An 18,175-nucleotide genomic window follows, 5' to 3' on the forward strand; every position below is an offset into this window, starting at 1 on the left:
CAACAAGCAAGGTTTCTAAAAAGTAAAACCCAATTGCCCTCCAAATATGTTTGGGCTGCTCTTTTGTAGATGGCAGAAGACCAACAGGCAATGTTGAAGTGAGGTATCCTCTGCTCAGGAGGCTGATCCGTACCTCTGGTTTCGCCCACTCCTCCCTCCTCTTCTCATCCATGAGCAACACAAAGGGCACAGAGATGACTAAGGTTAGTAATGACTTCTGTTGTTGATTTTAAGCAAACTTGAAAACATTTTCCTTCTGCTTGCACGCAAAAAGGCATTAAAGGTATGTTACCCTGGCAACAAAACTATTCCCTGGAATTGGCCTTAAGTATTTAGAATGAGTGTTTCCTTCCTATTAAGGGAGTCACATTGAATTTACAGAAGAACACTGGTTCTTCTGCGAATTACTGTATATGATTCTGAAGGTGTCAGTGCAGAGGTCAAGTCTGCTGGAGAAAAGCTCTTTGTTACATTAATTAAAGATGGCTTTCATACAGTCTGTGCAGTCATTAATGAAGAAAATCCACTTTTTCAACCGTTTCCCTAACGTCTGATTTACTTTTGGATAGTCACAATTGCTTTCATCTTTTCAACATAAGGGGGCTGCACAGTTTTTGGAATTGAGCTGCAAGTAAATACATCCCTCATGTTGTTGCAGCTGAAGAGGGGAGCAGATCCTTCCCATCCATTCCGTTCCAGGATAATCACTTCCAGGTTTCTAAGTCACCAGCGAAACCAAGACAATTAAGAGCTTACAGTATGGCTTTACAGAATCAGGTCTCAGAACGTTTTGAACCATATCCCAATCAGACTTTCCTACCTTTCCAAAGACAAGGTCTTCCATCCCATCACCAGGCAAGGGGAAGAGGTCAGACTCGCTCCCGGATTCTCTTTTAAGGACACCCTGTGATGAGGCACAGACGCTGCTCAGCCCATCCTCCAAGAAGTTCTCACATTCTAGGGAAGCAAAGCAGAAAGAGTTACAGTCGGATGTGTTCTGCAGCATCAAAATATCCAACCTGCATACACTCAGTAAATTCAAAGATTTAAAACAGAAAGCAGCTTTATAAATTGAGTTTGCTTCCTAAAAATCAGATGGTAAATTTATAAAGAATTTATAAATTTTTAAAAGCTTGGTATGCTTCATCAAAGTACGACATGCAAACAGCAATTCTACATTACATAGCCACCTGTGCTTTTAGTTTCAGGTGCCGATAAATATGCTATATATCAGGTACCCCCACACTGAGCATAACAGGATTATTTCCTTCCTATTCATTGCAGCAATTGCAAAATTAGATTCATATTCAGTAAATGTATAAATATAAGTCAACAATATTAACTTTCTTCCTCAATTAAAAACAATTAATTCCCTCTAACTTTTCATGCCAAGGTACTTTTAAAATGCACATCAATCCAGTTACTTGGTTACCTCTACACTTCTCACTGAAAAAGCAATTGTATGACTTCTATGACAAGTTTTACTTTAAGGCCTAAAAATCAAGCACTATTTAAAATTTCACAAGCTTTCATAGCTCCCAACATTTAAATCTAAGCATATTGAATCCCTTCCTTCTGTATAAAATGCTTCCAGCTGTTTGTAGCAGGGTGATTAGCAGCACAGAAATAACCACAGCCATCAAGAAAGGCCGTTCTTTCCAAAAGCTTTAACAGACATGTGTCTGCATCAATAACGTCTGTATATCATTTCATTTTTTTTAGCCTTCAGGGAAAGGTATTAATGACAATTTTGGCAATAACTATGCATTCTTTTCACCCAGCTAAAATTACTTGCTGATTATTGGTGTATTTTAAAAAGAAAGGTGTTATTTTTCAACCTGCTGTAACTAAACAAGATAACTCCAAAACATGTTTAGCTCCCTGGAGAGGAACAAGGGCAATAAAATTTTGGTTGGCTCTTAAATTACAGTCGATAAACTCCATCCTTGGCTATGGCAGGCTTACACATCAACACAGGGTTGGGTAGGGTAGCTCAAAGCCACGTTTTTTCCTTCCCTACCCTTACCTGGCCTGAATTCAGAACTGTGCCTGACAGCAGCTATAAAACACCCCAGCCGATGGGAGCGAGTACATGGTCGGAGGAATAACGTTAAGCTAGCCCTGGTCTCTCGCAGAAGCTCCAGCTCACTTTAACTGTGATTAAAATTCATCCCTAGATAAACAGCGGATTTCAGCTTAGGGGAAACAGGCTCAGTGTTTGTAAGCTCAGTGTTTGCCTGTGGGACTAGACATGGCTTCTCCATGGGACAGCACCGCATGAGCCTCCTGGTCCCCGTGGGACCACCCGATGCTGCTGGGAGGTGACTTTTTGGACCCGGGGCAGTCGGAGGGATGGAGGCAGCGTGGAGGTGCTGCCTCCAAGGGCACAGGGACGGTGAAGTCGACTGGAAACCCCATCACCCCAGCGAGGAGTTTCCACGTCGGGGAGAACTGGAAAAGCACTTGTTGGAGGAGGCGTGAATGTTCCCCCGTCCTTTTCCCCGCTCAGTAAACCTGGAAAATCTGAACTGCTTTTCCATAATCGAGGGGAGAGAAGAAGGAGGGGAAAAAAAAAAAAAAGAAAAAAAAGGGAAAAGCAAAGAAGAGACAGAGCGGCTGTAAGGGAGCGGGCCAGGATGCGGCTGGCCGGCCAGCTGGCAGCCGGCAGAGCTTGTCCAAGCCCAGACTGAAAAACAAAGGGGCTCGAGCCACGTTCCAGTGGAAAATGAGCGGGGATGGTCCAGCTGCGCCAACGAACCGAGACCTCACCCAGCAGATAAATAACAAGTGGCAGCGAGAGGCTCTGCGGGAGCCACAAAGGGACAGCACGGGGTGGAAGAGGGCAGAGGGCAGGAGACAGCAGGGAGAGGACGAGGAGGAGCAGAGAGAGAGGGGGAACCCTCCACACCTCACTTCATCTGTGCTGAGACACTGATCTCCAAGCCTTGACTCTTCCCTCACCTTTCAGAGGATATTTTTGGTTGTTTGGGGGGGGATCTGTTTCTTTATTTTTATTTTCTCAGCTTGTTGGGTTTGTTCTGTTTGTTTTGAACCATGTACACATTGCACAATGCTGAGCTCCATCCCTCAGTCGCTCCCACCCGTGACCTGCCAAGCCCCAGTGACAGCACTGTCATAACACTGGCACCCAAGGAACGGCTCCATCACACGTGCACCACCTGCTTGCTGCACACACATCACTTACAGAGCAACCATGCTCATCTGCTTCTCTCTGTGGAGATTCACACCAAAATAAAATGATGGTAACACACCTCTGCACGTGATACAGAAGAAAAAAAGTTGCACGGTAAATAGCCCTAGGAAGAAACTTTCCAAACAATTCTTTTCCAAAGCCTCATGTCCTCCAAGATGGGGCGAATCCCCTAATTGCATGCTGATAGATAGCTATGTAGCTACCACACTCTTCAAGGCTTTTAGCTTCAAAAGTAGGAGCAGAAAATGTGAAGCTACAGTTCCTGAAGTTACTTTGCAAGATTTGAAGACTCTATCCTTACAAGCAATTTCTGCAGGTTAAAAAGACCTAATTCCTTATCAAGTTGTGTCCTTTTACATTAGCCACATTAGGAGAGCTGTTGGTTTTATCACATGCTGTCAGGTTTTTCCTTCCCCTCTCTGCTTTCACAGCATGAGAGCTCACTCAGGGCACAGCACTACAGTGGGACACGTGAGCATAACTCCATTATTTCTAGAATGCCAGGACTTGCAGAGCTGAGATTTCCCTGCTGCTGCAGGCAAGAGAGCACATTTCCTCAGCATGTTAAAAACCCGCCTCACTGTGTTACAGACACGTATTACTGTAATTATTAATTAATATTTATGTATCGCTATCTGATTATATAATAAATATTACATTTCTGCAGTATAATATTGTATTAGATAATTAATAAGTATATAACTAATATTGATCCATGTGAATGGATGATTACAGTTTCCACAAGTCAAATGAGCTCATGTAATTTTGCAGCCAAATGGAGCGTGATAAGCTTAAAGCTTTAAAATACCGTATCTAGATGCAAGGGATGCAGGGAAGCAATTAGTAAAGAAGCAGCATGATGATATCGCAGGTTCTGTTGTAAAACACTTGTGAAACAGCTATTCACTGATAGTGGCTACTAGAACCTATACTTCACAGGAAGTTTTTGCTTCTCTTTTTTTTGTTAAGAAAACAGAAGTGTTTATTTCACTTTGAAGAGAGCTAGAACTTCTACCTAGAATAAACCCCTCAGATTAGTCACCTACAACATCACTTCTTAGCCTATATTCTGAAAAGATTGGATTTGAATCACTTCAACAGTGATTATATCCTTATTTTTCTATCTCCTCAGATAAACTGAAGGTGATCCAGGTGAGATCCCTGCTTGTAATGACAACAAAGCAAGAAGTGCCTACTCCATGAAAAGTCCAAGCAAAGTCTCCATACAGAGCCCAGATGAATTACTGTATTTGTTTTGAACATGCATAATTCAATGAAAGGAAATGCTTTTTTTTTTTTCTTATCTTGGACACGAACCCCTCTTTGAAACTTGCCAGACAAGATTTTCTGTCCCTGTGGAAGAGACAGAGAGCACCCGCCAGCACGCAGGGCTGGTGGGTAGGGTGTGGGAACGATGGCTCTGAACAGCCTTTCTGTTTCCTGAAGCCTGGAAATCATGGGAACTTTTAGGAAAGAAAAAAAAAAAAAGAAAAAAGAAAAAAAAAAAGAAACAAAACAAAACAAAAATTGAGCCACTGATTTGGATCTAGAGAAGGATTAAGAGAATTCATATTTGACTTTTTTTTCCCCTTTTATTGTATTACCATTTTGTCTAGAAAACAAAATAGTTTTCTCTATCACACCTTTCTTTCAAGCTTGTTAAAAGACTGAAACACTGAAATCCTTCAAGTGCACAATTACTTCAGAGGGTGACACACCACCCAGCTCACTACAAGTCAAGTGCTGCAGCCATGTGCTAACAATGACTCACGACAGATTCATTACACATTTTCTTTAGTTTACGTATTTTTCCCCGCTGAGGCTAGGATGACAAAAAAAAAAAAAAAAAAAGGCAGAAAAGGTGAGGAAAGCAAGCAAGGAGAGCCACAGGGCTGCTCTCCTGCCTGTGTGCTGGCCAAGTACACACAGCTTACCTGGAGACTCCCGTGTCCGCTTGCGCTCCAGCAGCGAAGAGTCGGGACATGGCTCCAGCGAGCACCAGCTTTCACGGTTTATCTGAAAAAAACAGAAACAGCAGATCAAAGAAAGGCCACTTTTGCTATCCTCTGTTAGCCTCTTCTGCGACTTAATTCTGCATTGACCAGCAGGTATATGGTTATGGCGTAATTTTGTCCCAGTAATAAAAACTTCAAAAGTAACTTTTTTTTTATTTTTTTCTCATCACTAAACAAACCATTACAATATGCCAAAAGCTGTATTTCTCCGTGGAAAGTATGACTTAAAGTGGCTCCTGCTCAAGGCAGGAGTTCAGAGGGAGGATGAGCCAGCGTTTAAGCTACTAGTGGAGGACTTGAGAAACCTGGCTTCAATTCTCACTTCCATTTGCAGTGGGACTGCAGGCAAGATACTCCTCTGCCTTCTGCCTCAGTTCACTATCTAGGGGACAGCAATTTCTTGCCACCCATACTGCTGCAAAGTTAATAACCTTAAAGATAGCAAGGAGGTCTGATAGTGTAGAAATGAGGGCTATGGAAGTGTCCATGTCATGTTAAGAACCTGACGTGCTTTGGGTATTTGACTTCACTGCAATGACGACGGTGTCAGAAAACCCCGTTTTAACACTAAGCCCGGTCACATGGTTTATTTCAACATCAGCCTTATCATCGCACCCTGTCCCTCACCCTCTCTGTGACTTCCAGTCTTTCAGCAGGGATGACTGATCTGCTCTCGGCCTTCTTCCCCCTTCTGCCTGTGCCTTACTCATCCTCACTTGGGTTTTGTCCAATGTGTCGACTCCGAAGTTTGTTGGATTATCCACAACCCTTCACTTCCTACCGCTTTTATCTGCAACTGGTAGAGTCAGTAGACCCCATTGCCCTCTCTCCTTGCCATTCTGCCCTTCCTGAACACAAATCTCACCCGGACCACCTCACCCAACCCCAAGGTTGTTTCCCCTCCCGCCTGGCTGCTCTTTGCTTGCCTCCACACACACACGATCCCACACATTCTAGCTAAAAGAAAGCCACTGAAATGGATGACCTTGTCTTACTTTACATAACAAATGTTTCTCCTCCCCTCTCTCTGCCTTTCCTTTCCCCCATCTCTATCAGAGAGAGAATTTTTACTACGTATTTTTTGCCTCTAGCCTGTTTCCAAATTTCCTCAGAGATCCTGCTCAGTTCTCGCAGGCCCTCGCCAGATTCTTATCCCTTTGATCTTCTCCTTTCTCAAAAATCCGTGACTCCCCTAGCCTTGACAGGACTCGCTGCTCTAAGGACCCCCATCCTTCCCCTTCAGCACTTCTCCACAGTGCGCCGCTTGCTGTGGTGGCCTGGCTGCAGCCCCTGGCCTGTGTCAGGGGGGCTCCTGTCAGCCCCGGCGCCCTCCCGCTCACCACACCACAAAGTCAGCACTCCCCTGAGACCCGTCAGCTAAAAAGTCAGCTGCACATTTTTCTTCCGTAGGTTTTGTCCTCCTCCATACTTGTGTGATGACAGAACAGGGTTGGAAGGGCCTTTGACAGGTCAGCTAGTCCCCTTGTGCTGCTCCAAGTCAGGCTTGGCTAAACCTGAGAGGTCTGAACGTGATGTGCCCCAAAAATCCTCCAGCAGCGAGGGTGCTGTGACCTCCCTGGCCAGCAGCTCCTTCTGGGGGAGGCAGGGAAGGAACAGAGCAGGTCTCAAAGGGAAAAAATGAGTCTCTCAGGAAAGCAAAAGACCTCATGCGGTACCGGAGTGAGGTCTCGAGGTGACCTCAGTGCACGGCCCTGGATGTCTCTCCCCACTTCCAGCCATTTTACAGACTGGTTTTCTTGGATGTGCACACACTGGTGGACACTTGCCACTAGCTGCTGCTTGCCTCTGCTCACTGAATCCTCATCTATATTCATCTAAGATCTTGTATGACCCTCCTGCATATTCAAGATCCCAACCTTCCCTGCACCCCTACTTAAACATACACATTTACACACGTGTATGCCACCTTCTCTCTTTTCTGCTGCCCCACACTGTATGCACACAAATACAGGCTTCAGTACAGCACCTCCATTAGCAGACGGTTACGTGTACATTAAATAAGGGGTGGAGAGGAAAAGAGGGGAGGTAGAGAAGTACTCTGAAGTTTGATAAAGGTTTTTGTAAGCAGATACTCAAAAGAACAGTTCCTTATTTTCCAAAGTGACACGAAGGTGTTTAGCTTTAACTGCTGCATGGAGAGTGGGTCACGCTTCTCCTTCTTTCAGTGCAAGAACCAGCCTGCTAGCAAGGCTGAGCAGCGCCTAACCTCAGCAACTGAACTTCACTACAGAGTTTATACATGCTTTTTACTCTTGGAAGAGCTGTAAAGTCAATAAATATCACATTATCACCATAAAGTCAATGAGAATCAGATTGATATTCTTTTCTCTTGAGCCAAAGCAGAATCTAGTTTGGAGCACATTATCTTACATTTAATTAAAGGCAAATCTAGAGGTTGAGTCTGAACACACAGAGGAGGATAAATGCAAATTCGCTCAAGTCCACGCAAATGAAGGAATGACCCATCTCCTAAATAAAATCAAATTCTGCCTCCTTCGGACTGGCTTGCACCTAACTCTATCCTGAACACATTGAGCCTGATCTTCCTTATTCTTAAACCAATGTAGCTCCATGAAATCTATGGAAACTACTCCTGGATTATCCGGATATCCACTATTGGAAAATGATAACTAAGCACCCTGTTCAATAATCAGCAGAAAACAAGCAACGAATGAGAAGATTCAAGACTGTTTACAGCCCAGCAGTTGGTGACAGAATAAATTAAATTAGGCTGAATTAACAGTATATTTTTCCTTTAATAGAACCAGTTGACTCATTCACTGAAAATGCATTATAGACACTGGCATTTTTTCAAAAAAGATTTGAATATTTTTCCCATTACCCAGCCAGCTCTATCCTCTGCCCTGTGACTTTGCCAAGTATTGAAAAAGTCTGCCTTTTTCTACAAAAAACAGTAAAAAGAAAGTAACACTGAAGTTTAAGGTGCTGTTTCAGACGTACCTGATTATGTACAAAATAAAGTATTAAGAACTAAATATTTATCTCAGTAGCCCTAATTCAGGAATAATAATAATCGCCACCAAAACACAAACAAAGGAAACCACTACTATACACAAGCATTCCCTATGCCAAAAGGAGACCAGACAGGATTTGAGGGAGGTTTAGTGCAAGATCTCAGGAAACTGGGTGGTCTAGAGATACTGAAAACACAAACCCCACCATCCACTGCTGAATACTGCTTGTATTCACTCGTGACTAGTGACTGGAGGTACAGGCATCACGGGTTGTAGAGAAAATTCCATAAAAGCGTCAGAACACCAGGGCTGGGGAATACACCAGTGTGAAGTAAGAAGCAATGAGGTTGTTTTGGGATTTCACAGATGCACAGACAACATACATAACAAAACTATCTCTTCCGTTTTCCCTTAGCCTATGTTCCACTACGAGAAGCCTGACAACGGGACTGCAGGCTGACGGCCGCAGAAGACAATAAAAAAAAAATCATTTTCCTCCTTGCCCACACTGATTATAGTCCATCGCCTCTGGGCATCCCACATCGCTGCGGCAGGCGCAGAGAGGATGCGGCGGTGTTCAGATGGCAGAAGGGAACACGAAACAGTCCCTGGGAACAGAGCTTCAATATGCAGCTTTTGAAAAAATGCCAGGAGAAAACTGGCTATTTTTCCATGCCGAAGCCTGAATGTGTTTATCTGCAGCGCAGACACTGAATGAATCATGGAAGCACATCCCCAGGCACCAAAAAGTGAATCCCAAAAGATTTTCTGTTTGCCTGTGAAATGCTTGCAGACTAAATGTCCAAAGAGGGCTTCAGGACACCAGCTGGAGCTGCAGGCAGCAGACGGCTTGGTTGTTCGTTCTGGGCACGCATGCCTGTATTTCCTGAATCGCAGAGCCACTCTTCCTGCAGACATCTAATTTGAAACTTGCAGTGCCTGAGTACAGAAGCCTCTTTGCATAAGAAAAGGACAGCGCTAGACAATCTGCGAGACAAACGGGGCTGCGATGTTCTCCATCATGTGGGAGCAATTAGTGACCACCAGCCCATATTCCCTCAGCTGGAGCAGAGACCTTCCTCTGTAGCATCTCCCCCAGGCTCTTCCTTCCCTTCCCCCTGCACACCCATCTGTCCCGGGGAGTTATCCTACCCCTTCCAGTCCTCTGCAGCGCCTGCCCACACAAACCAGGATCCGTTCCTCCTTCTCAGAAGACATTTCCAAGTTGCCTCTTTCTAATTTTGCTCAACTGGCTTTGGGGGCCAGCTGCTGTCTCCTACCAGGGATTGCCCCCATATAAGAGCATCCCTTCTGAGGAAGGTGCTGATTTCCCAAACAGCTACCTGCCAGCAGCACCAGCAGCTGCCAGGCCCTTCTATAACTCAAAAAATGTAGGACGGGAGATAACCACGGAAAAGTCCTCCCTCTGGTTTTATTTGAACTCTTCTGATAGCACTTCGCTTCCATTGCACAATAACAGGAACACATTGACCTCTCAGGAAATCTTCCCCTGCTTTAAAAGTTTGCACTTGACAGCCTCGCTGGTAGCAATATAAATCAACGTGAAGCATCTCAGAGCAGAAGAAACCACATGACTTTAACTTTCATTTCCTAGCAAATCTCCAGAGATTCATCTTACTTCCATATTGTTTTAACTTTGCCCTAATTGTACAAGTTTCCATTTCTTTTTTTTTTTCCCCCAGCTCCCATACTAAGGTCTATCTCGTAGCTAAAACCAGACACCACTGCACAAAGGAAAATATTCAGTATAGCAATTTTAGCTTGCTTGGTGTATCATTAAGTACTTATGCACCATACTGAGCTGTAACTGACACTAGGAAAGATTTGAAATACCCCCAGAAGGACAAAAATAGCACAAAACAAGCTTCTTTAATTGCAATTATAACTAATTTGTTTCATAATCTGAAATTTTACAATTATTTTCAAAAAAACTAATGTGAATCTTAACTCTTCTTTAGGAACTACCTGCTCCTAAAAAATTCCCATAGGATACTGTTTTCATTGAAGAAATTTGTAGACATTACTGGAATTCAACATTTATTCTGACAAACTTTTAACTTTACAATTCCATTAATGATGGAATCATCTGGTTGTTGCCTTTAATACCTGAACTAGAAATTAAAGTTAATTTCATCTCCTTCACAAAAAACACCTTTCAAGAACCTCCAAACTTCTTTGAAAAGGAGCGTGAGGGCTGGGGCACCTAGGCAAGGATTTCCACCATCCTCCTTTAGCAGCCACCGATGGAAACAAACTCCATCTATACAAAACTCAAAAGCAATGCTTTGAAAGCCACCTTAACAGATAATATTGAGACACACCACTTTACTTACAAATTCCAGATTTTTTGGAAGGTTTTCTTTCTTTTCTTTTATTTATTTATTTATTTGTAATCTCCCCCTGTATTTTCTTGCCTTAAGCTTTCGGGGAAGGTTTTATAATGTGGATGAGGAAAGCAGAGACCATTCTCCAGTATGTCAAAAGGGACAAAGTGACAACACTTGCAATCCTGCTGTGATTTCTATAGAGATTTACCATCCAACACTGTGAATACGCTGCATCAAACCTTCTACCCCTTCAGAAAACCAGCACTGGTGACCCCCCATCAGGACAACAATTTGTCAAGGAGCTCCAAAGTGACCTTACTTACTGCAACAAATGTGCAGTGCTGTAGAGAACTGTGCTAAAGGAAGAGGCTCCTCCAACCACAGGACATTTTAAATGGCTGAATAAATTAGCACATTGTGGTGTAAGAGTAATGCTGAATTCCTAGAGTGCACTTTTCTCCCTGGCACCGTCCCAAACGGGGAAGTGAGCGTCTGCCCCAGGAAGGTTTTCCAGCCTTTGGCGCTGGGGGATCTTCCCACAGCAGCAGAATGAGTCCTGTTAATAACAAGCTTTAATTAAGCTTTGAAAATAACAGCAATGGCTTTGCATAAAGCAAAACAAAACAAAACCCACAAACACAACTCTTGACTAAAATGGGAGCAAAATTCACATGAACGTGTATCTGCCCAGGATGAAAACACATCCATTTCATCCCAGTTATCTTCCCTATTCTGATTGCACACAAGGCACAAACAGATAAACCCAAGGTTCTCCACATAATCGTAAATATACATCTCTCCTGCTGGCTCTTCAGTAACGAAACCACTGTGGATAGATTCTGTTTTCAAGATTAAAGTTCAGATTTATTTTAGGGCTGCAAAGTTTGATGAGATGCTGCATAGCCACCATCCAAGGACAGCACTTCCCTCAGCTCCAGACCTCAAATAAGGAAAGAACGTATCAAATAATCAAAAACATAAACTGTTGAGGAAAAAAATAAAAATGCTTTTCAAGTATGACAACAAACAATGGAAGAAACCTTCGCCTCAGGTAATTTGGGGATGTTCTCCACATACTATTAGCTCGGGATACTGCTAACTGTACTTAGCCTTATGTGTTCATGTAGATCTTTAGTTGCCAGAGAAGCCCTGTAAGGACGGAGCAGAAAAATGGATGGAAAATGTCACCCACCTTAATTTCAAAATATCTTGATTATTTTTTAGAACACTGGGTTGATTTTAATTTCACCAATAATGTTATGTGCCCTAACTGCAAGCTGAATGAGATCTGCTAGTCTGAAGAGCAGCTAAATCAAACCTTGTTTTCCCCAGTTAGGAAAAAAACTTTACACCTTCTACCTCCCAATTACAGTTTAAATATTCATCTACAAAGCTGAAATGTTGATACAGTCAATTAACAACTAAAAAAAATATTTCCAGTTGTAGTTGCTTGGCCTCCCTTTTTCAAAACAAGCCCACTTCTTATCTTCTAACCGAGAAGAACAAACTGATCATCGAAATTTGAACATGTCTCTAACTGTGCATGTATTTGCAAGGTGCCAGCTCCTGAGGTATCTGTGTTCTGTCCCTTGACAGTTATATTTGCAGTAGCAGGCACAACATTAAAAAATGAGACAGGACTGCCAACTCACACACGGGCACATTGCGACTTCCCATTTTGGGTCTTGGTACAGTGTAGTGCAGCCTGCTTTACCCTGCACAGTGCTGCTTAGAGCTCAATGAATCATTCAGACAGACAGATATCCCACTTGACCCACACCTTCTCCTTCCTCTGCTACGAGCTCAGCAGGGAAGATGATGTGAAATTTCTACGCCATGTCTGCATCAAACAGGGTTTCCTGTACAGGGGCAAAAGCCACTGTGGTTGGTAACCAAGCACATCACATTTACCCTGATGCAGCAGCAAAAAGAGCTACTGCACAGATGAAGTCCTACCTCCAACAATGAGCTAAGGATGCAGCTTTACCCACTGACTTTTGCTTTTGTATGCGGGGAGGAGGAGGAAACCATGTTAAAGTAAAAAATAACTGTGTGCATCAGCCCCCAGAATTGCTGAGGTTTTTTACGTAACTTCACAAACCACTTCTTCAGGCACAATCTAAACATGGAAAATTTTAGCCCCAGCACAGCAATACCTCAGAAGACATGTGCATCACAAAGTAATCAGTAGGAACCAAAAGTCTTCTGCAACTTTATCTGAGAACAGTTGCAATCAATGCAAATAAAATACCATCTATAAACACATGGCAGCCGAAATGACAGATGATCTTCTTTGTTCACAACTTGTTCCAGTTGCTTTCTCCACCAGCTGTTTTTCTTTCCTATATCATGATTACTGAGTTCCCCATCTTAAAATGAAGCAAAGAACGTATTCACCTATGACCCAAAGAAAAGACACCTTGTACAAGTCAGTCACTGGCCAAACTGAAAGCTGCTGGGTGCTTAGCAGGTTTCTTGTTGCAACTTCATTCAGACCAAATATTATTCCTGGGTCCTATTTGGTTCTGTTGTATGGATGTTTATTTGCTATTCAATATTTAACGCTTAAGAAACCCTCTTACATACTAAAATATAGTGACCTGCAAAAGGTACAGTTTTATTTCAATATTTTAATTAAAAACATAACCAACCAGCCAACAAACAAAAAAAAAATCCCAACAAAAAAAATCCAGCTCGCTTGTTAAGGGTCTGATCCAGCTCCCATTAACGTCAAGAGATGATCTGCCACTGACGCAGTCTAGTGCTGGCTTAGATCCCTGGATCATCAAAATTTAATTTAATCTACTGGCTATGTTATAGAAACCAGCTAAAGCATCAGGACTGACTGAATATCAAGACTAAGCTGCTTATAACACAGCTGTCACTAGCACCCTCCTATTTTAAACATTTGCACTCTTTACAGCCCATGTTGGGAGCAGCACTGCGTGCACACATGCACACATATATGGACACTGAGTCACTTGAAGGAACAGACAGCATAACCCACAGTTTTGAAACTCAATTAGGAAAATACTAGTGGGAACTAACGAGAGCCATACTTTGTTATAAAATCTAAGCTTTGCTGAACAAAAACTAATTTAGGGAACTGATGACATCAGAAATACTGAAGTCAGATAATTACAGCGAGTTACATTTCAACCCAGGCATCCAGATATTCTTTATGAATTAAAAAAAAAAAAAAAAAAAAGGTTTTGCTTTTTACATTAGCAACCAAGGTTGTCAGAGGTACCAGTTCTTTTCCCAAGTACCATTAAACGGACATTTCACACAAGCAGTGTGTGTACAGTATGTCTGTGTTTTTTTAATGACTCATGGGGTCACCTGGAGATTGAAACCCATGGGATTCAATCTGCAACTAATATCATTTAGATAAAAGTCCAAAAAATACTCAACGAGATCAAGTTCATACAGAAAACAGGTTATGGTTATTTTTGCTTGGTGTCACACAAAAAAGGACACATTCAATGAAAGAAAAAAAAATAAATAAGCAAAAACCAAAAGCAAAACCTAAACCTAAATGAACACTTTCATTCCTAAACACTGCAAGTTAACCTAACAAGTGTTTGGTTAATTTTAGTGCATATGAAGTAGAACCAGAATCATCTGAAAATAAAAATATTTGCCATCTTCGAGGTTTTTGTCTCAACCTTGACACAAAGCCATGAAGCGAAAACCATAAAAAAGGAAGTCCCACAATCATGCAGAAACCCACCGCCTCTGCTAAGAAAAGAAAACAGAGAGAGAAAGAGAGGGGGAAAGGAAATGCTCATCCAGGAGTTAAGATATCTCAGGCTGTCTGTGTTTTGCAGTGCCTCTGGCTGCTTTCCGATTTCCATCCACTTTGCCAGGAAACTGCTGAAGCTCCACAAAGCTGTTAGGGAGACAGGACATTCCCAGACTGCCACTGTGCCATTTGGTGGAGTACATGCTAATTTTAGATTAGAGGAACGCTGGGGCAATTAGCCAAGGTCTTGGTCTGACCAATCTTCAGTCAAATTTCCCACCCAAACAGTAAGATCAACAGCTACACCCTTCAAATATAAACAAAAGCCAGAGGCAAAGGAGGATCTGCCACGCTTTTTTTTTGGCAGAATACATTGGGGGGGTGACATGACAGGACATTTCAACCCCAAAAGCGACCACTGGAAATGAAAAGCCTTGACTGAAAGGCACAGAAAAACACCTATGATGCATGAAGTTTACAAATCGTGATGCGAGTGCTTAGGGGCAGCAGACAGGGGGACAGGGAAGATGGCCAGAGAGTGCTCTCCAGAAGCGTGCTTGCATGCCGCAGTGGATCATTTGCTTACGAGATAATACCGAGGCACTTCATGCCAAGTGTCACCACAAACCCGTCCGCATCCCGAAGGGTGCGAGCCCTTCCACCTGATCCCCCTCCCCACAGCGCCCAGCTCGGGGCTCCGCGGGCCGCGCTCGAGGAGGGAACAAGTTACCAGACATAAACAAGCACCATACCTTTAGCAACACCACATCTACAGTCCTGTCCACCTTGGAAATGTCGCACAGGCTGTACCGCCTCTTGTGGCGTTCGTACATTTTGTCCACACGGCCGCGAGCAGAGGCGAAGCAGAGCCCACCATGAACTCCAGAGTGACCGCGGTGCTGCGCGCTCCCGACCGCTCGCACGCGTGCTCGGAGGAGTCCCCGCGTCTCCTCGCCCTCCGAAGCACGCCTGCCTGTCCGAGCCTCTTAACAGGAAAACGAAAATCCCAGAGCTGCGACCGGCTGATAAAGTCTTCTTGGAACAGATTTGCTTATGCAGGCGACGCAGGAACTTATAGCAAACAAAAGGTACTTCGAGAGAGCTTTCTACGTATATGATTGCTATTATTTTTTTGTAGCTGCTAAGAATGGTATCAGCCTTCCTGTTATATTAATAATGAAAAGTTTTCCAGGCAACTTGGATATCCAAAAAGCACCAGAATGAAAATCCTGACAGAGAAAAGAACAAAAGCCAGACGGGTGCAACAGGGACGCTCCGAGAGGGGAAAAAAGAAGGTAGGCTCAGCCACGACGTGTCTGATTCAGAAGAAAAAAAAAAAAAAAAAAAAGAAGAAGAAAAAAAAAAGGCGATCACCGTATCCAAAGTAAATACTGTCACCAACGTGATCTCTCTTTCAGTGCACAAGGACGTGAAAGAAAGAATAAAAAAGGTACTTTCCTCTTTTTGAGCCAGTCTACCGTTCACCAGACAGAAGGGCTCGGTTTTGCGTTAAGTTTAAATTTCTAATGACAGCACAGGGCAAAAGGAAAGAAAATAATGAAATAAAGCCACTCCCCTCCTGGTTTGAGCTGGACGTCACTACTTGCCTTTTTAGTACTGCACCAGTGTTCTCCCAGCTTTGAAAATTTCTTTGCAGTTTTGGGAACATGATTCATCTCTTCAGAGAGAGAGGAAAAAAAAAAAAAAAAAGGAGGGAGGTGGGGAAGAAAAAGCAGCAGTTTTCCTTCAGCAGCTTCTTCCACCGCCAGCTTCAGGCTCTCGGTGTGTTTGCTTGGTCCAAAGAGACTAAGAAGCAAAGGTACGTGTTTTCGGGGTGGCGAGGAGAGGGAGAATGACTGCTCTTCCCTCTCCCCTGGGGCCAGGTGAACGACAGACAGACAACTTCAGGCTCGGCGCTTCCCCAAAACAGGAATGGAAACTTATGATTCAATCAGTGCACACACACACACCAAAAAAAAAAAGGAAATCAGACATTTACATTTTTGTTTCTAAATGTTTGCAGCACTAAAACAAGCACTAGATTTCAGTACCTCGCTCTCAGAAAAAATACAATTTTCTCTCATTTATTCTAATCTGAAAGGCCGAACTTTTTTTTTTTCTTTAAAACAAAAAACCCCACAGTTTTCTCAGTCTTTCTAATGCCGAGCAAGGCAGCGAGTCTCTCCCCATCTCTCAATAGCTCATTCACATCATCTGGGCCCTGCGTGCACGCTGCCACATGGTTTCCTGTTTTCAAACTGCCCCCTCGCAGCCCCCTCCGCTTTCCACCCCACCCTGACCTCTCCAGGGAGAAAATCTTTCCATACTTCCCTGGCTTTAGACATTCTCTCATTCACCGATTCAGAAGAGAATGGGGGCAGTTAAAAAAAATTAAAAAAATAAAAAAAAAAAAAAAAGAGGAAAGAGAAAAAGAGAAAAGAAAAGGGGAAGAGGGGGGTGCTCTGTGGTTGGATTTGAGTGCAGGAGTTTGCACTGAGCAAACGCTGCTTGTTTGGGGCAGAAAGCTGGAAATGCAGGAATTGTTAAACCTGTGCCACAAAGCAGGTGACAAAGACATCGGAAACGGCGTTATCAAGCCACCATTTAATTGCAGATCTCAAAAAGCCACCCTAATCAACGCCTGGGGAGCACCTTTTGCGCTCATGAAGCTTCCTTGGGGGCTGCTGAGTGTTTTCATCCAGCCCCTCAGGGAACGGCCCCAGGCCGCGCAAGGCACTCTGCAACCACCGCCTCAAACTCTGGCAGAGGTGCCACAGGCCCGCATCCTCCCGACAGACAAAAATGAGGTTTTGGCATGGCAATGCAAGGAAATTTTTCCCAAGGAGGCCTAAACCTAGAAATCCCATCGCACTGGAGCTCCTCTCTTTCGGTCGCCACCCAGTCACCCGACCATGTCACCAGCAGCCAGCCCGTGTGTAACTCGGGAGCTGGCACACGGACGCACCTCTGGTAGAGGGCTGAGGAGCAAGAGTGCACAGAAATGGTCAGCACCGTTTTGAGCTACGCTGGTTCTGACACCGCCAATCTGTACAATCAGATTATACAAAAACATCATCACCCTCCAGATCTAGCAGGCTCAGGAAGCAAGCTGAGAAGGGAGTTCGCTTCCTCAGCCAGCTCGGCGCGGTGGCGAGGTGACCGGCCACCACCCACTGGGCACCGCGCTGTGAGGAGGTCCTCAGGGGCTGGAGAAGGCTGGGGGCTCCCAGCAGGTCACCTCCTCCCCATGAAGGGCTCTTACCTAGTCAACGCGAGGCATCCCGCCCCAATTTCGTGAGGCTCCAGGCTCTCCCTCACAACCCAAAGCTTCATCTCTACCACACCGAACTGGGAGGATCTCCTCTCTAAGCCTCTCCTACAGCAACAACCCCCAGCTCGAGCGCTCCGCCGCTGACTCTGTTCTCCTCAGGAAGGAGCAGAGCTTCTGCTTTCAGTATTAGGACACACGAAATGTGGTAGTGCTTTGGGGACTTTCTGGAGCCACCAGTTTTCTCCACAAGTAATGAATCCCAGCAATCATGTGCCCGTCAAGATGAGGAATCAGAAGTGGCTGTGACAGCATTCCAGCCCCTCGAACACTACCATAAAAGGCAGGGATTTCCTCAAATCTAAATTTACAAGACAGGAACCTATAAACAAAGCGTGTGAATTTAGGTCAGGTAGAGGAATGTGCAGCAGTCACTGTGCCTTAATGATGCTCTAATGTTTCATTATGTAGCAACTTTTTTATTTTTATTTTTTAAACCAGCACAGCTGTTTAAATTTTTTTCCAGATCACTCCAACGATGGCTGCTTGGATATACGGCCCCTTCTCATCCACTGGCCAAGATTCATCT

The 18,175-nt window shown here is 43.9% G+C and overlaps 1 protein-coding gene across 9 annotated transcripts in view; it reads right to left on the bottom strand.

Moving 5' to 3' along the window:
- Window positions 1–18,175, bottom strand: part of AKAP13 (A-kinase anchoring protein 13) — a 213,876-nt gene that overhangs the window by 57,327 nt on the left and 138,374 nt on the right. For 7 of the 9 annotated variants that reach the window (XM_032194918.1, XM_032194915.1, XM_032194919.1 and 4 more), the window contains exons 11-12: window positions 5,149–5,230; window positions 821–957 (exon numbers count right to left, since the gene is read on the bottom strand). In XM_032194918.1, the coding sequence (XP_032050809.1) occupies window positions 821–957; window positions 5,149–5,230 (219 nt within the window). Of the gene's footprint in view, window positions 1–820; window positions 958–5,148; window positions 5,231–15,070; window positions 15,265–18,175 lie in introns of those variants that run through there. The other 2 variants (XM_032194921.1, XM_032194920.1) reach the window with 1 other exon arrangement.

This window comes from Aythya fuligula, chromosome 11 (assembly GCF_009819795.1).
Source record: "Aythya fuligula isolate bAytFul2 chromosome 11, bAytFul2.pri, whole genome shotgun sequence".
NCBI classification, from domain to species: Eukaryota; Metazoa; Chordata; class Aves; order Anseriformes; family Anatidae; genus Aythya; species Aythya fuligula.